Genomic DNA, 19,444 nt, shown 5'->3' with positions numbered 1-19,444 from the left:
CCTCACATAACATTCATCGAGTAGAATTAATGGTGAGTTACTAGATGCTCTATTTTTTAAAGTTGAGAATTTATTCACACCACCTAATAATATAAGCCATATTTAAGACTCTTAAAAAATAATTAGTGGCCAAATTTGTAAATTTACCGTAGTTTGTAATATAGATCAAAAGTACGTATACCTAACTTCAACAAACATTCTTTTTAAATCTCTAATTGATATATTAAAGAAAAAGTAAAAAGCGATTGGCGAGCCCGTGATAACGACGTAATGTACTAGATGACGAAAGAGTAGCTCCAGCGAGGGATGCTAATGTTCACTTTGAGAATATTTTGTACAGCTAGTACAACAACATGTCAATTACGAAAATTATTAATTCAACAAAAACACATATATATAGCTGGAATGGCCTGTAAGAAATGTGGGGACCCTTAATGGAATGTGACATTTATGAACCTTTTTATTCAGCCTTTAATTCCATCATCATCTTAACACATTAATTGCATAACTACTCTTATTAGCAGCTTCATCAGAAAATTAAGAGAGATCATATCATAGATATGGAGGTTGTTGATAAAGGTCCAGTTTGCGTTACAGGAGGCAATGGATTTATAGGTTCTTGGTTGATTATGAGGCTTCTTCAACAAGGTTATTCTGTTCATACCACTGTTAGATCTAATCCAGGTACGTACTCACTTATTGACAAAATTAGTATTCTGATCTGTTGTTTACTTTTTCAACATTTGATTGATTCTGCACATGCTATGTTTTTAAGAATTTCGTAGATTAATTCAGATATATGAAGTATGAGAGAAAGACAAAAATGAATTCTGCTTCTGATCTTTCCTTTCTTATTAATTATCCCTTGTTTAATTGGGATGAAGTATAATTTAGATGATTTGAATACAATACACTGTATATATAACACCACAGTAATTGACAATGAAGTATATTTAAACAACCACACCTATTCAATGAAGTATAATTAAGATTATTTGAATTCATCACAAGTTTCCGCGGGGAAAATTTATCACATGTCGATCTATATATATATATATATATATATTTATAACTGAGACCTCACTTTCTAATTTAATTCCATTTCAATGATATATATCACTATTTTCTTTTTAAGTTCAACAAGACTTTAAGTTTAAAATTGGTCTTGTTTTTTTCTTTTCTCTTCGGTTTTCCCCCCTTTCTCGAGAGAGTGATCCTCAAGTTCTATGGAGATATGTGGATTATTCCCTTTGCATGTTAAAAAAAAAAAAGACATTTAGGTGTTTTTTAAGAGTGATATAATTAATGAGATTTTTTTATGGCAAAAAAAAAATTAGTGAGATTTCTTAAAAATTGTCATCAATGAATTTTGAATTAAAAAAAGTTCATGTTTATTTGTCATTAAGCATGGAAAAAGTAGGTTGTTTTTAATGACGCTAATTGTTTCCTTAAGGTGAAATTTTGTCTTATAATTTCGAATATAGAGTAAGTAATATTAATATACACCGATCGGCCAAAACATTAACACACACGCACACGTCAAATAAATAATTATACACATTTTTCATGGATTATTTTAGCCTATATGAGTGATACTATTTATAGTTAATAAATAATAAGACTTTAAATTTGACCAAGTATAATAATACTTTTTTTTTTATTTTGATTATTAACAAGTGTCTTTGCTCATATAATTAAGGGTGAATGAAAATAAAGTCCCAAAAAGATAAATTAATAAAAGTTAAGTCTTTGACAAAAATTTTCATAAAATAAATGATTAAGGGTTATTTTTATTTCTGAATTGTATACAAACTGTCACAAATACACCTAAATGAATTATAGGTCAATTCTGTCCTTCAACTTCAAAAATTCTTTTTCTCATCATACTATTAACTAATCATTAGTGGGCCTCACATGATATTTTTTTAATATTTTTATTATAAAATATTTGAATTGAGAGGCAAAAATGACTCTTAACCTAATAAAAATATTAAAAAATAGTGAAACCCACTAATGACTAACAACTATTAAGTGTTTTTTATGTCAAGATGATGACAAAAAAAAATATTTAAAGTTGATAGACATAATTGACCTATAGTTGAGTTTAGAAATATTTATTACTTTTTGTGTACGATTTAAGGACAAAAATGACTCTCAATTCTAAAATAAATTTTTATTATTATTAATTTAAACAATTATAAATAGGAATTCAAATTGCAAGCTAATTGTTATACATGAAATTTAAATATTATATTTGCAATTGGAACTTTCACATTTGCAACTGTTTAAATCTATATTTATAACTGATTTTTTAAAAAATTTATAGAGGATTTAAATATTATTAATTTCCTCTTTTGAGACTTAATTTTCATTCTCTCTATCATTAATGTTCTTGAAAAAATGATAGTTAAGTCTCAAAAAAATTATTTAATTAAAAAAAAGATCTTATGAAATGTCAATAAAGTTTATTAACTTGATAAATTATTTGATCAATCCAATGGGCTTGTAATTAAATTTTATATTTCATAACTTTGTATAATACAATGAAAAAATGAGCAAATTATCCCTCAAAGTTTAGATTGAGTAGTATCATAAGCCTTGAACTTCTTGATTGTGTAAATTATTCGCTCAACTTCTAAAAATGGTATAATCTGTCTCCTATCATTAACAAAAATTAAATTTAACTATTAGTTAATCAAAAAAGGATATCAAAAATTACAGAAAATGATCAAAAGATTGCAATAAATGACCCAAAAATCATAGAAAATGACTAAAAGAATTTGGTGATTTTCTGTAATTTTGTGAGGTATTTTTTTTATCATTTTTTGGTTAATGAATGGTCAAAGTCAACTTTTGTTAATGGCAATGGCCGGATTATATCATTGTTAAAAGTTGAAAGAGCAGATTGCATAATAAATAAGTTTAGAATCTATGGTGCCACTAGATCTAAAATTCAAACTCATTTACCCTAATGCAATATCCTGCTAGAGTCTTTTTGGGCTTCTAGCCCCGTTTTATACCCAAAAAAAAAAAACAAAAGAAAGAAAAACAATTTACTGCTAGAGTTCTTATTTTTAATATGGAAAATAGAATTTTAACATAGAATTTCAATTTAAGAAATCATATGGTGATCAGTTTTAAAGATTTGCATCTGTTACTGATATTCGCAACTTCGTATTTTCAATTAGCAACTACTAGTCCATTATTTGTAAGTTTGTATATTTTATTTTGCAAATAGTGTTGTTTTTTAAGCATTGAACATAAAATATACACTAAGACTTTAATTCATTGATCAGTTTCCATTCTTATTCCAAAATATGCAAGGGTTGTGACAACATATCATTTGTCTGTATATGTATAATAAAATATATGCAATACTATAAACCCATTTACATAATAGGAGTCGTAACAAAAGCCATTTCACTTAATTATTGTTATCTTGTTTGCAACTGATAGAGTAGCAATTAATTGCAAATTCTCGAGAGTGATTCAAAAAATTAAATTAAAATTATATCTTCCTTCTTTAAAATATAGAAACTCATGTTACAAATTTTATTGTATTAAGTTGAAAATGATAAAATACTAGTTGTGACTTGTGAATTGTATTGGGATATTTAAATAAACCATTTTAATTAATTTTAACAGGATTTTGACTTCGTCGATACTTTAGAAGCTCTTGAAACTTTATTACAATTAAATGACATTAATCTTGGGAGTCAAATGTTATTCTTCCTACCTTCTTAAGGAGATTGAAAACCAGCTGCAGAGGTGAATTATTGATTGATGATAAATTAAAACATAACTTCTTACTTGTAGAACGTATCAGATAATTAAAATTGACTTTGTGCCTAATTCATCAACTGTTAAGGAGATTTTAAAAATATACTACTTGTGGTGGCCGATTATTTTACTTAATTTTCAATTAGTCCCTGTAATTTGAAAATTTACATTTAAGCAGCTATTAAATAATATTTAGTGTTGTATCATTATATTTTTGTCAATATTTTATCAAATATTCGATTACTAATCTTACTTTTAGACTACCAAGAAAATATATGTTTAATAATTGGATTAAAAAAGTTTAGCAAAATATTGTTTAAGGTCTGAATTATATTAAAAAGCATGTGAGCATTATAATAACTCAATTATAAACTTTTTAAATTATAGGGATCACATTAAAAATCAAGTGAAAATATAATCCAAGCAAAATCATTTACGTGTTGGATATTTCTCTCTCTATTAATATTCAATTCTTCTAATATAATTACAGTAACATGTATATATGATCTCATTATTAAGTTCACACAACTGATTACCAAAACCTTCTATCATATCTATCAGAAAGCAACAAAGACCTCAGCTATCTCAGAAACCTACCAGGAGCGCCAGAAAGGCTCCAAATCTTCAAAGCAGACCTTGAGGTACCAGACAGCTTCAAGGAAGCCATTGAAGGGTGTGTCGGAGTCTTCCATGTCGCCCATCCGATGGACATGAGAGGCGAACAGCCGGAGGAAGTTGTGACGAAGTGGGCTGTGGAAGGAACCCAAGGGATTCTGAGGACATGCTTGAGTTCAAACACAGTGAAGAAATTGATTTTCACTTCAAGTTTAGCTGCAGTCATGTTTAAGAACTTTAAAGGTATTGAAACGGTGGACGAAACGATATGGAGTGACCTTGAAATTGGGCGTTCAAGCCCTGCTTTGAGGTCCTCATATTTTGTTTCAAAGACATTGACTGAGAAGGCTGTGTTGGAATTTGGAAAGGAAAATGAGACAAAGTTGAAGGTTGTGAGCTTTGTTCTTCCTTTGGTTGGCGGACCTTTTCTTGCCCCAAAGATGCCAGCCGCAATAAGTTTGGCACTTTCATTGATCTTAGGTATGAATATTTGGACCCTCTCTCTCTCAATCTGTTATCATTAATAATGTGTAGTATTATATTACTCCAGTTCATATTATAAGGTGCCTTCGAAAAGGATTTTTTTATATTTTAATATAAGGTACTTGATGGGATATAAAATACATTTTTTAATATTATCTCTATTTAAATCCATCAACTATTAACTATGAGAGAGATAACATGATGTAAATTTGAAAATTTTTTCTTTTAAATAGGTATAAGATTGAAAGTTTATTGTATTTTTAGACAAAAAATAATTATTTAACCATCTTTTATTAGTTTTAGTGAGGTTATTAGAAATGTCTTATAATAGAGACTAGAGAGAGTATGTTTTACGGTACTCCCTCCATTATAAATTATTAGACATTTTTAGATAAAATTTTATATATTAATAAATCTTATTAAATATGCTTAACGACCTTTTTTTCCCAAACAAAAGTATATATTTTCAAAAATTTCTTTATTAATATATTGACAAGCAAGAGGGACTGAAATTAAATATATATAGAGAGAAAATATAATATTAAAATAAACCTATTTAATAAAATTTTAATCTTTTTAAAGTATCTTATATTTTGAGACTTTGAATCTTTGCCAGAAATGTCTTATAATTTGGGAAGAAAGGAGTATGATACTAATGTGTAGTATTATTTTTATTAATTCGGTCATTAAAAGTTTCATCATACTATTGAATATGCAATGAACAAATACTTATCTCCTTTGATATTTATCAAGACAAGAACATTTTTCATGTATTTATATGGAATTTAAGAATTGAATCACACCATTTATGATTTGTAAATAATATGACATGATATTCTATGAATTTTTGTCAATATTAACATGATATAAATTTTATTATCCATCTTGATTAGGATATATAGATATTTTCTTTGAAATTTTTTTTACCAATTAATGATCGGTGTGCATAGTATGAGTCCCAAAATATTACTTGAGGATTAAGCAGCACTCTATCTAGTATCAGCAAGAACTACTTTCCACCTTCTTTTGAGATTAAAATTGTTGAAATTTTCTTTGTAAAAAATGATAGATTTGATTCTGGCCCCCATGTTTTATGTTATTTGAAATTTCGCTTCCTCATGGTCATAACTCTGGATCTGTCCCTGATTTTGAATATCGTACAAAAAGTATTATAAAAAATATGAAAATATCAATTTCTCATTAATCTTTTTTTTCTTTTAAAGATCTAGGCATGATCTAGGAATATCAACATTATCAATTTAGGGTATATATTACCCCCATTGTTTTCTTCTCTTCCTTCACTTTTTTCCTCTCATATTCAATATTCTTATTGAGAAATATAATATATTTAAACCTTGAAATTTCATTTATACTTTTCAGATAGATATATCAAAGAGAGACAAAAGACATTAAGAGAAACCTATTTGTACATGTCATATATGTACTATGTGCATGAAACCCCAATTCTCTAGAAATTAAAGAACAATGAATGTGTAAGTAGTATATTACAATAGGCTATTCACCAAAAAAAAAAAAATGTATTGCCATAGGCTAAAGTATACATAGTCTTTTAATGTTATAAAATTTTATTTTGGTCCCTTAAATTTATAAAATATATTTTGAGTCATTTAACTTTAATATTGTTAATTCAATCAACAAAAAAAAATCAAACATTAAACTTTTAAATATTAACAAAATATATATCAAGTGTTGACATATTAAATTTTATTTTTTTTAAAATAGTTATAATTGACACAAAAATAATCATTTGAAACTAACATAATTATAATTAAAGGATTATTAAGGAACCAAACTAAAACCTTATATAAAATTTGAGAATCATAAGTATAGTTTTACTTATTACAATATATAGCTATCTATAAAGCAACACTTTAAGTTGTTTATTTGTTCAGGTGACGAGAGCCAATGCAAGATTCTGAGAAACACATACATGGTGCACGTAGAAGATGTCACAAGGGCTCTTATATTTCTATTCGAAAATAGCAATGCTAAGGGACGCCTTATTTGTGGTTTTCACCAAGTCACATTTCAACAGTTGCATCAAATGATTTCGCAGAAATACCCTCAGTATCACATAGCAATACCAGAGTATGTTTAGCGAATTAATAGCCATCTCTATCTATTCTTCATTTTTCCCACATTTCATATGAAACCTGCCTTTAAAAAAAAAAGAAAGAAAGAGAACATAAGAACACATCTCACCATTTTTTCTTAAGTTTTACTGAAATTGTATAAATACTTTTGTGTTTTCAAACTTAATACAAATCTCCCATATATATATAGTGTTTTTTGTTTATAGACGTACTTATTTTTTATTTTCAAACTAATCACAAACATTTTTATTTTTACATTTTGTTTGAAACAGAAACCTTTGCGGTGCAGTTTTATAAAAAGTTGGACAGATTTGTGTTGGTTTATTCTTTTTATTTTTTTAGAAAGGTTTATATAAGTTTTAAAAATAGGATGGAAATTTATGGAATTTAACAATGCTGATGAAAGGTGAAAAATAAATTTACTTTTCTTTTCTTATACATATGATGTTTACTTGTCGTTATTTTTATGGAAATATAAAAATGTCGATGTAATTCACCAAAACTCTATAAAGAGATTTGTATTACAAATTGACATGTGTAAGTTTTAAAAATAATAAAGAACCTTATGTAATTTAGTAAAACTCAAAATTTATATGATTTTATTTTTATTTTTTTAAAATCTACGCATACATTTCAAAATAAATGGATAGTATTTATAAACACAATAAATACTCTAAATGTATCCTTATGATTTTTTTAACAAAAATAACAATTTAATTAATTAAAACTTAAAATACTAGTTTTTATTAATTTTGCAGTAATTTCATGGGAGCAAAGGATAATGATAAGAAGAAGTATCCTTGTCTGTCATACAAAAAGCTTCGGGACACAGGGTTCGAGCTAAGGTATGGAGTCGAGGATATTTATGATGACGCTATCAAGTCATGCAAAGACAAGGGTTTTCTCTAGGTAATATATAAGACAATCATATATCTCTGTAATTTGCAGAAATAACTGGTGTGTAGCATTTGCATGGGAATAATATGTGTAATATATCATGTGAAGCAGAACTTAATTATCGGTGTTAAATATTAAATCTTATTAGCACACTATCTTAGACACTTTTTTACTCGCTCGAACTTGAAAAAAAAAACAAACAAACTTTTACCATCGCCAAAAGTTCAAAATTTTTAGTGACAACTTTTTGTGGTTAAATAGTTCTCAGCGGGACCAAATTTTGTCAATGCTAACAGTAGTTCCTTTAAAAAAATATACAAATAATGCAAGCTTATGCCTAGCCACTTGCCAAGTATGCATCACCTCATTCCATGTCACTAGCTTAGTGTGCACCATCTTATATCACATCACTTATGTGTGTACCATTTCATGTCATGCCACCAACCAAAGGTGTCACGTCAATCTATGTCACTAGTCAAGTGTATACCATACTATGTCATGCCAAACTATCACCATGTCACATATTCATTGTATTTATATATTCTTTTCAATTATTATTGTGTGACATTTTTAACCGTTTCAAGCATTTTAATTATTTTTTTTCTTGATATCATACAAAAGTGAGATATATACTTCCATTTTTACCCTTAATTAGTTTAAAATAGTGATATAACTATATTAAATACTTTTACGTCAATCAAAAAAGGATAAAATTAAAAAAATAATTTAATTATTATAAGATGTCCTACATTTTAGACAAAACATTATTTTTAAAAAGTGTGCTACAAATAAGAGACCAGAGGGAGTATTATATAAATCCATTCTACAAACTAACTCTTATGTTCAGTAACGTGGTCTTCATGGGGTCCATGCAACATTTATGAAGGAAGGGGATGTTGATGTGTCTCGAAAAAATGGCACAATTCGAATCCGAATCCAAATAAAGTCCCTCCAAAAAATACAATACAAAAACTCTGATTTTGTAGAAGTTAAGGCCTACGTATTGCCAAGAATGTTCAGATATAGTCCGCATTTAGAATCCCCTGTTGATCAAATGGGGAAGTTTATAGAGGATGTGAAAATTAACCTCATTCAAAACCCATGAATCTCTAAGTGAAGTGTGACTCATGTTTTTACGATGAACTGGGTTTATATTTATTATGCTCTGTAAATGAAGTGAGAAACATATCCTATAATAATTGGGTTCATATATACTGCCAACCAAAAACTAGAAAGTTTGATGATAGCCCCCCCCCCCGCCCCCAATAGGAAGTTAGACGGTGTGTCGCATGAGCAGCAGAAACCAAGCATCCTTAAATGATCATAAGGACAATCTTACAAATTGCGGAGACGATGTCACCAACCCATTTGGAGGGCGCGTAATGTAATATCCTTCTCCACCAAGGAAGCCCTTTAGAAATGTCTTAGAATAGGTTAGAATACCTTAGAGGGATTTTAGAATGGGAAAAAAAAAAAACCAAAAGCTCTGTAGGACAATGTGAATATATAACATTCATCCACGAATTAATAGACGTAGGACAGAAAGCCTGAGGAAATGATGATAGGTTTGATGAGTCTAGGAACTGTGTTCAATGCTAATTAAACTCTAATTGAATCTAGTCTAGTGAGTTGCGATGTTAAGTTTCCTAGAACACTAAGAAAATTTGAATTTCATTTCGTAAGGACTTGAAAAGACTAATTGGTAGTTTATTTAACCAGGACGGATAAAGTAAGAAAATTAAGGTTTTGCATTTACATAATCGGACTATGATGAGTACGTTACGTTCAAGCTACACCCACCTAGTGGAGCACTAAATTAAGGGGATTGTGGGTAGGGGTTAGCAAAACCGAATCAAAATCAAAAATCAAACCAAATCAAACGAGTTTTGTCTATTTGATTTGGTCTATTTAGATTTTCAGTTCGATTCGGTTTTCTTTTAATGAAAATTTCAGTTGATCAGTTCAATTTAGTCTAAGAATTTCAGAATCAAGTAAACTGAACTGAATGAATTATCTATAATATTCCTTTCATATTTTTGAAAATGTGAATAAATTCTTATTTAGGTGAGTAAGAAATATCTTTCTACTACTTGCAGTAATAGTATTTTTTTTTTGTTTAATGTGATGTTCTAATTTTTTATTTCTATAATTTAGTTTTTAGTGCAATAGTACTGAATCTTATTAACTTTCACATAAATTATGATATAAGATTGTTATTTTTTTGTTGGGCCTTCAACATCAAGGGAAAAAATTGAATACAAGAATATATGAATAATTAAATTTTATAGACCCAAATCAAAGCTCATAAATCGAATAGACCAATCAAACCGAATCATTAAAATTCGGTTCGATTATGTATTTCGATTCGATTTGATCCAAATATTTTATATAATTCGGTTGATCGGTTTTAGAGAAATTAAAACTGAACCGACTGAATCGACCAAATGCTCGCCCCTAATTGTGGGTATAAGAGGTTAGAATTATTCCATAAAGCAACCACCGAGGCCAGTTAGGCTTAGAAAGGAGGAGGAATTGGGTTTTAAAATTATATTTTCGTTTTATGAGAATTTTTGAATTGAAACTTGACTGACTCAACTTTGTAGTTTGAGCGGTTCTAGCCAGGGACTTCTAATTTGATTATTTATTGGTGGTTCTTAGGAGTCTCTTTTTGGAAGCTAGAGACTTCAAGTTCTTGTGTCGAACTCAAGCTCAAGTAATGATGCTTTACTTTTACTACCATAAAAAAAAAAAGCTATTTATGTTGCTTTTTTAGGGATATTTACATCCTTATAATAAGGAATATAGATCAGGGCGATATAAAAAATTGATACATTTATATCATTTTTGAAAGGGACGTGGATAATAAAACCACATCCCTTCTTAAGAAAAAGATACATGGGTCCCCTTTTAAGAAAAATGGACACGGATTATCAAAAATCCACATCCCTTTTTCTTAATAAAGGATGTGGATTTTTAATAATCCATGTCCTTTTAAAAAAAAAGGGACGTGGATTGTTTAATTTTTTTTTTCAGTAGGTAATTTGTATAATTCTTTACATCCAATTGAACCTGTAAATTTTCACGCCAGCAACAAGCCAACATGTACATCTAATGTGTCCAACAAATAACAACAACAGTAGCAGTATAAGCATATATAGACTAAAGGAACACTAAAGCCAAGTGTTCAATATTTACAATCAAAATCCAACAAACTACAATATACTAAGTAGAGTTTCTAGCCTTTTAAGTTAGATAAGTCAAGCTAAAATTCTAATTGAACAAATTATAAAATTTGGATTATGTAAATAACTCTCAAAGAAGTTGACCTGCCAAACTATTTTGAATGTCATTTATCTCTTTATTGGTGTAGGGGTACTCATTGTCAAAAAATTATAAATTTTTATATGATTTTCATTAGATCTAGTAAAATTCCAAAGTCTTTATACTCTCTCCCTAATTTTTCATTGAGATTAAACTACATACCAGGTGTAAATTCTATTAGTATCGAATTGAATAATCTCATACATATCACGGATAATATAATATCCGCACTCTATACTCCCCATCTGTCGATGGCATTGGTCAAATAAAAATTAAATGATAAGCATAAACAATAACATATATGGAATGATTATGAATGAAGAACACTGAATAAAAATTACTCACTTTTGAAAATATCGAAGTCGATGAGCCTTTTTTTTTGTTCCACTTTTGGGTGGGTGGCAGCTTTCCCCCATTATATGATATATCTTTAGTGAACTATAATAAAATTTAAATTAAAAAACAAGATATTAAAAGAATTTAAATATATATAAAAAATAACATTTATAAATTATAAAACCTTAACTTACGTGTTAAATATATCTTTAGTTCACCACTAAGTTGCTTGCCCATGGAGCAAAACCAGTAAATCTCGTGCAAATACGGGCAGACAACACAAAGAGACCAGTGATAACTATAACATATAAGAAATATAATGAATATATGAAAAGAAAAAAAATATTACCAAACTGAATATATATGCATAAATATAAACAACTTGCCTTTAAGAACTAGGGCCAGATAACATGATAATTTTGTTTCTAAAATAGTATTGCCCACGTATCCCTTCCTATCATGGATATCATTGTGAGTCAGCATCACATAAGTGAGACACAAAAATCCAAATTGATTTTCTTTAGGTCCAGTGCAGAGATTTTTGAAAAACCTATTAGCAAAAGAAGATAAAAATTAATGCATATAAATTAAAATAAAAAAATGAGATAAAATATAAATAATAAATTTACAAGATTGATAACATGGCCCATGGTATATCTAGCTCCCTCATCAATAGAAATTCAAGGATGTCTTTCTTATCAATTGCAAAAGGGTATAATCTATCTACACCCACGATTCCTTTACGCATCGTCAATTGAATTAGATTTGTCATTGCCTTGAAAAACTTATATAATTGTGGTAGATAAGGGAAGTCCTAAGCATCCTCTGGATCCTAATGACACATCAAACAAATACAAGTTATAGAAATTAATGAAAACCAAAAATCAAACAATAATAGGTGTTTTTTTTTACCATTGAAACTAATATATCCATGTTAACAAGTCTTTTAGGTCATAGAATAAAGTGACCTAAGGCTTGGCTTAATTTTACAACCTCAACAATAGGGAATGACATTGTCACATGATGCTCAAGAATAACTTCAATTGACACCTTAGGATAGTGGATATGATGGATTGTTCCCCTGAGCATGTATACCCGAGCTATAGCAATAACCCACTTCATAGGCTTATCCAAATAAAGAAAACAAGATGTCTTATCATCTATTGAGGGACTAGAGGCATGCGCTGCTGTCTCTAGTAGGTTATGACTATCTTTTGTGCTTTGAAGCACAGTCTAAAGAAATAAATGAAAAGGTTAAATATAAAATAGAAAAATAGACAAGACTGAATATTTAACTAATTAAAAACTTGAGGTCCTTGCTGCTCAGTTCCCTACATAGTTCCTATGTTGGAGACCATGGATTTGAACTCTTGAAGAAGCTGCTCACAAAACAACACATGATCATGCTTGTACTTTTGAGTAACTTATCTAGAATCTCATCAAGCTCAGCTTTAGATATAACTCTTGATCTTCATGGTGTTGGTTCGAAGTACTGTCTCAAACCAACACTTTTCCTACCCCTTTGACATGACTAGGATAATTTGTTATTCCAATTGCTGTTGTTAAGATGTCCATTCTTCCAATAGATTGAAATGAACCTTGGGAAGATTGTTCTTCAAGTGAATCCTATAATATACAACTAATAAAAACCACCAAATGTAAATTCAATTTAATTCATTTAGTATAACTACTCATAATCCTTGCAGCAATTTCAGCAATCTCTAGAGTGGTATATATACTAGCCTTTCTTGATCCTTGCCTCCTTCCATTTTCTTTGACGAGTTCGAGGAGGCAGGGGATTAACAACAATGTTGGAGTCTGATCTTGCAGCTTCTTCCAATTCCTTCAAATTAGCTTCCATAAGCTTCTTGTCCAGCTTTCAATATCCCTCCGAGACAAGTAATGTTGATATTTATACTTAGATTGTCTCTTTTTGTTCAATGCACAAAATTTCTATGATTAAATTTTGCCAAAGTCAAATGTAAATTAAAAAAAATAAATTGAGTCAGTGATTGATTCTACTAAAATTTCAGTTAAATTCGAGATCTTCCCATGACCTTACAAATTGTGTCCAAATCTCTTGATCAATGAAATTATACTCCAAACACAGATCCTCATTCTTCTTCTCTCCTTAAATGTATTCCTTAGAAAGTGTTGACTTAAAATCTTTTCATCGATCATGTACTTGTTGAAGCTAATATTTATTCACCTCAGGGGTAGGAGGGACATTGAAAGTGAGCTACAAGGTATAATATTTATAAAGTAAGTTATTAATAATATTAAATATAAGTAAAATAATAGCATAAAAAATATTCATACCAAAATGTCATTCCAAATCAAGTCCTTCATAGCTTCTGGTACTTCCTTCTACTTATGGTATAAGATTTCAACCCTAAATCGAGCCATAAGGCCTATATAACTTATGAACTTGACCCCTACTAGACCAAGTAGTGTTCTATAATCATGAAAATCTAAATGCACCCTCTCCATAGTACCTTGATGTAAAGCCATGTCTTTTAACTTTGTATTACCTCTAAAACCCTTTTATTTTTAGATGCACTGGACGTATCACCAACATCCCTAATAGAACCCTCTATGTTCCTGTTAAAAAAAATAAAATGATACAATTAAGTAATTTGCATTAAATTACATATATAAAACTAAATAAATGAACTATTAAGCAAAAAAATGATTATTTTATTAATTGGGGTCATACTTTATTCATTTTCTCAAATTTCTTCATAGTGATCATTTTTAACTGCATATTCATCATCAACCAAATCTACTTTAGTTGATCTAGGTGGATTTGTAGTAAAAGGTAGGGTTTCATCAAGATTGAAACTTGAGTTATCATCCTCTATATCAACAATCTGTCTTTTACCTTGTAGTACAAGGTAGGGTTTCATCTAGAACACTGTTTATTTACTGAATGAATGACATAAAACACTTGTTTCGCCTGAGTTACTAAAATAAAGGGCTCATCTTTAGAACCAACCCTATCGAGATCAAATGAAACAAATCTAAATTCCTTATATATTTTAATGGCATTAAAGTGAACCTACTTACATTTAAAAATGGGCACTTTGAATTTGGTGTAGTTCACTTCCTATATCTCTTCAATCACTCCATAATAGTTCATGAAAGTCAACAGTGGGTTATTATCTTTTGAACTAAAAAAATGCATTACTTCTGCTTCTACCATTACTCCACTATTTTGCATCATACTTTTATCATCTTGGACTTTTATGTAGAAGGAATATCTATTTATATTATATCCACCCCAACATATGACCTCAAAACAAGGTCCCTCGGCTAACCATGTTATTGTATCAAATGCAGCAATCTCATTCATAACCATGTCCTTCAACCACCTTCTAAAAGTGTTATTATGCTTATTAGCCAGCTACATCTCATTCTTTCTTAGGTACTTGTCTTTCAACAATTTTTTATAAGCATCTAAAAAGGTTGAACTTCTTTAAGTTATTCAAAATATACAAATGTGCTTGCAACACTTCTTCACGAGACATACTTTTTACTTTGACCCCCCGTGTTCCCTTCCTAAAAAGTCTTGTCCCCTCATGTCGAGTTTGAGGGACTCTAACAACTTTCAATCCTTTTAGATATCAAGTACAAAATTCAATAGCCTCTTTAGCTATATATCGTTCAACAATTGATACTTCAAGTCAATATAGATTCTTGAAATATTCTTTTAAAATTTTCTTATAACACTCAAATAGGTACATCCAGCTTAGATAAATAAGACCATAAAGCCTTATTATCCTTACCAAATAAACTATTAAATGCATCATGATGTCAAAAAATGCTAGAGGAAAATGTATATCCAATTGGCACAAAATAATGTAAGCCTTATTTTTCAATTGATCTAACTTATTAGTATCAATGACTTTACAACAAATAGCATTGAAGAACATACACAATCTCATTATAGTACATCTCACATCATCTTTTATAATGCCTCAAATAGCCACTAGTAAAAGTTGTTACATCAATACATAGCAATTATGAGACTTTAAGTCTATTAACTTCAAATCATTCATTGAGACGAGTCTTCTAACATTTAAAGAATACCCCTGTGGCACCTTAATACCATGCAAACATTCACATAAAATTCTTTTCTTGTCTTTGGATAATGTATGCATTGCCGATGGCAAATAAGCTCTCTTCCCCTCTTCTCTTTGATCATACAATCGTTTTCTTATTCCTATTTCAGTGAAGTCTAGTATGGGTGCAAGAGCGTACCAACAAGACTATTACATACATTTCTCTCAACATGCATCACATCAAGACTATGCCTCACATCTAGACTCTATCAATAAGGAAGATAAAAAATAATGGACCTTTTTTTCACAAATTCTTCTCACTTGCATTTTTTTATACTTACCAAAGGTAACATTTATTCTTTCCATATGTTGATAAAACTTGTTGTCCAATCATGGCCTTGGGAGCTATTTCATACTCCTGTAAGCCATTAAAAGCCTTTTTCAAACTATGGTAAAGATGATACCGATCAAGAAATCTTCAATAATTAAGGTAGATTGTTTTTTTCCATACTTAAGTTGGTAGTAATGTGTGCTTTCTTCACATATAAGACATGCATTGTGCCCTTTAACACTACATCCTAACAAGTTTTTGTATGTAGGAAAAACGTTTATTATGGTGAAAATCATGGCACGCAACTTGAAATGCTTTTGCTTATAAGCATCAAATACCTTAACACCTTCCTCCCATAGCATTTTTAAGTCTTTGATCAAAGGTGCCAGGTAGATATCGATATCATTTCTAGGCTGTTTTGGTCCCAAATTATCAAAGACAATATTATATACTTGTACTTCATACACAACCAAGGAGGTAAGTTGTAAATAACCAATAAGATTAGCCATGCGTTGTGTGCTACTAAGATTACCATATGAGTTAATTTCATCTATATAGAGTCTAAGCCAAAGGTTTCTCGAATCGTTACCAAATTCAGGAAACAAGTTATCTATTGTCTTCCATTGTTGAGAATTAGTCGGGTGTTAAAGTTTTCTATCAAATATCTTCTCATTAAAACGCCATCTCAAATTCTTTAGTTTTATTGGATTGGCAAAAAATGTTGAAATCATGGTATTATTGGAAGATACCACAATACCTTCACAAGAAGACCTTTAGTTATGATCTCATTACCATCAGCACTATTAGCACCATCATCTTTCTTCACTTTATAGCATGAGTTCCCACATTTTGGACACTTTTGTAGCTCTTGATACTCATTTGTGTATAATATGCAGTCATTAAGACAAGCATGTATTCTTTTATAAACCATACCTATCGGGCATAAGATTTTCTTTGCCTCATATATACATTTTAGAAGCAAATTATAGGTTAGAAGCATTTTACTCAAGAATTCAAGTAACTCTATAAAACTTGAATTAGTCTACCTACTTCTTGACTTTAAGTTAACCAATTCCAACACAGATATCAAGAGTGTAAAATTAGTATACTTAGGGCATAAGGGTTTCTCTGCATGCAAATTGTCATATACATGTGATTGTGCAAATGATGCCACCCCAATCTCATGCATTATATCCTCTATTCTATCATCCTAATCATTCACAATTGGCTCATTTTAGGACATACAAGTTGTTCCTTCTTCCCTATGTTATATCCACCTTGTATACCTCAAATTTATCTCATCACAAATTAAATGCTCTTTTATTTCATTAATATCCAATTCAATCTTATTTATACAGTTAACACAAGGACAACAATACTTCCCATTTTACTAGAAACATTTCTCTTAGAAAATTCAAGAAACCAGTCCACACCATTCTCATTTTCCTCACTTGTTTTCCTAGCATTCATCCAATTACGATCTATTCTATTTTACCTAATCAACCATCACAAAGTCCATCAAATTAGCAATTTTCTAACTTGCATGGACATGTTAAAGTTTAAAAAAATTTTGACAGAGTTTTTTCTTAAAAATGGAGCCTCTCTAAATTTTAATAACAATAAATTAAACAGTTTATATAGTTCAAATAATCAAATATAAAATTTAAGCATAAATGAAAATAAAATACTGTAAAAAAATTTGGTAGAGTTTTTCCTAAAAAATGAGATCTCTCCAAATTTCAATAACAACAAATTAAACAATTTAACCAATTCAAATAACCAAATATGAAACTATCCATATATCAAATAATCATATATCATATATCATGCATTAGAAATAACATTTTCCAAAGTTAGAAAACTCAATTTTCTCAAAATCACCCAAATAAATTCACAATAATTTTTTAAAGCTATGTAGACATGTACCTTAATTTTGTGATAGCTTCAACACAAATCAGCAATGAATATCAAACTTCCAAAAGCACAAATAATTATTCTAAAAGATAAATAAATTAAAGCAATGATAGAAAAATAAAGATTTGGGGCACCAATTAAGACCAACATAGACCCCACAATTATCAAAATTGTATCACCACCGGTACTACACAAACATATTAAGGTTTTAAAAAAATTGGCAGAGTTTCCTTACAAAAATGGGACCTTCAAAATTATAACATTATCAAATCAAGTATTTTAACCGGAAAAAATCATTAAATATCAAACTAAAGCATAAACAAAGGCTACTAATGCATTGGGAGAAGCTAGCAATAAGAAAAGATATGAAAAGAGGAGACAACAATAAAAAAAATCTTCCAATAAATTTAAATTCAATATAATAAAATTATTATCTAGCAATATAAAAAATTAATTTTGAACAGAGGAAATATCATTAAAAAAATTCTAATGGAATAAGCAATATAACAAAAACTATTGGTTGGAGCTAAAAAAAAATATCTTGGGCATTGAAAAAAAATAATGGGATAAGCAAAAATTATTTTTTTTAAAATTACTTAGGTGGAAGAGGTGACGATGAGCAAGGCGGAGGAGCTAAGGGTCACGAACGAATAATGCTGGTTGAGGGGAGCTGAGGATTGAAAGGATCTGAGCTATGAGTGTCGTGAGCTTTAGGGAAATGAGCTATAGGTCACCATGCAATGAGGAGTTGAGCTTCAGGAGACGAGTTATAGGTGCCATGAGCTTTAGGGAGATGAACTATAGTTTTCACGAGATGAGGAAGGAGACGAGCTAAAGGTGGAGTTGGGGTTTCAGCAGGAAGTGTGGCCGCCATTTTGACAGTTGAAGGTTTTAAGAGATGGAGGCTTTTTAGTTTCACGAGCTGGAGGTTTTGAGAGCTGGGTTTTTGAGATTCGTGGTCATGATGATTGAACAGAAGTTTAAGACGATTTAAATGATTATCCACGTCTCTTTTTCTAAAAGAGAGACATGGTTATTAATGAGATTTTACTTAAAAAAGAGAGAAATGCATATCATTATCCACGTCACTTTTTAACCAAAAGTGGCATGGATAATAATCATATATCACATCACTTTTTAATTAAAAAGTGACGTGATTAAATTAATCAATGTCTCTTTAAAAAAAAACCAACATGGATTAGTTTATTATGATATTAAGTATTTAAAATTTTTAACTAAAACTTCTATGTCCTTCTTTACAAAAAAAAGTGACGTGATTAGCTTAAATATCAATCTAATTATTAAAATTTTTAAAAATAAAATTCACATATTTTTTTTTAAAAGTGACGTAGATTATCTTAAATTTTAAGTTTATATTTTTAAATTAATCACTCAAATCCAAGTCCCATTTTATCAAAAAAAAAAAAGACATGGATGAGCTTAAATATTCGGTGTAATATATTCATCTTTCCTGTAAAAAGAATATTCTTCCTTTTGATTCCCCAATTTGCCTTTTCTCTTTTTTATTCTAATTAGTTCTCATACACTGTAAGCTACTATCTTTTGAGGTATCTTTTAAAAAAAAGGAAATA

At 29.5% G+C, this 19,444-nt stretch overlaps 1 protein-coding gene across 1 annotated transcript; it reads left to right on the top strand.

Annotated features, from left to right (window-relative positions):
* Positions 1-436: 436 nt before the first annotated feature.
* LOC129289658 (vestitone reductase-like) lies at positions 437-8,049 on the top strand. Its single transcript, XM_054926466.1, has 4 exons — positions 437-684; positions 4,342-4,875; positions 6,792-6,987; positions 7,751-8,049. The coding sequence occupies exons 1-4, from the start codon at positions 561-563 to the stop codon at positions 7,899-7,901; spliced, it is 1,005 nt and encodes a 334-aa protein (XP_054782441.1). The 5' UTR covers positions 437-560; the 3' UTR covers positions 7,902-8,049.
* The last annotated feature ends 11,395 nt before the right edge of the window (positions 8,050-19,444 follow it).

The sequence above is a fragment of the Prosopis cineraria genome, unplaced genomic scaffold (assembly GCF_029017545.1).
Source record: "Prosopis cineraria cultivar Desert tree isolate PC_DT_omini unplaced genomic scaffold, ASM2901754v1 PC12, whole genome shotgun sequence".
Classification (NCBI taxonomy): domain Eukaryota; kingdom Viridiplantae; phylum Streptophyta; class Magnoliopsida; order Fabales; family Fabaceae; genus Prosopis; species Prosopis cineraria.
Note: the sequence above shows the minus strand (reverse complement) of the source record. Positions and strands in the feature narration are given on the sequence as shown.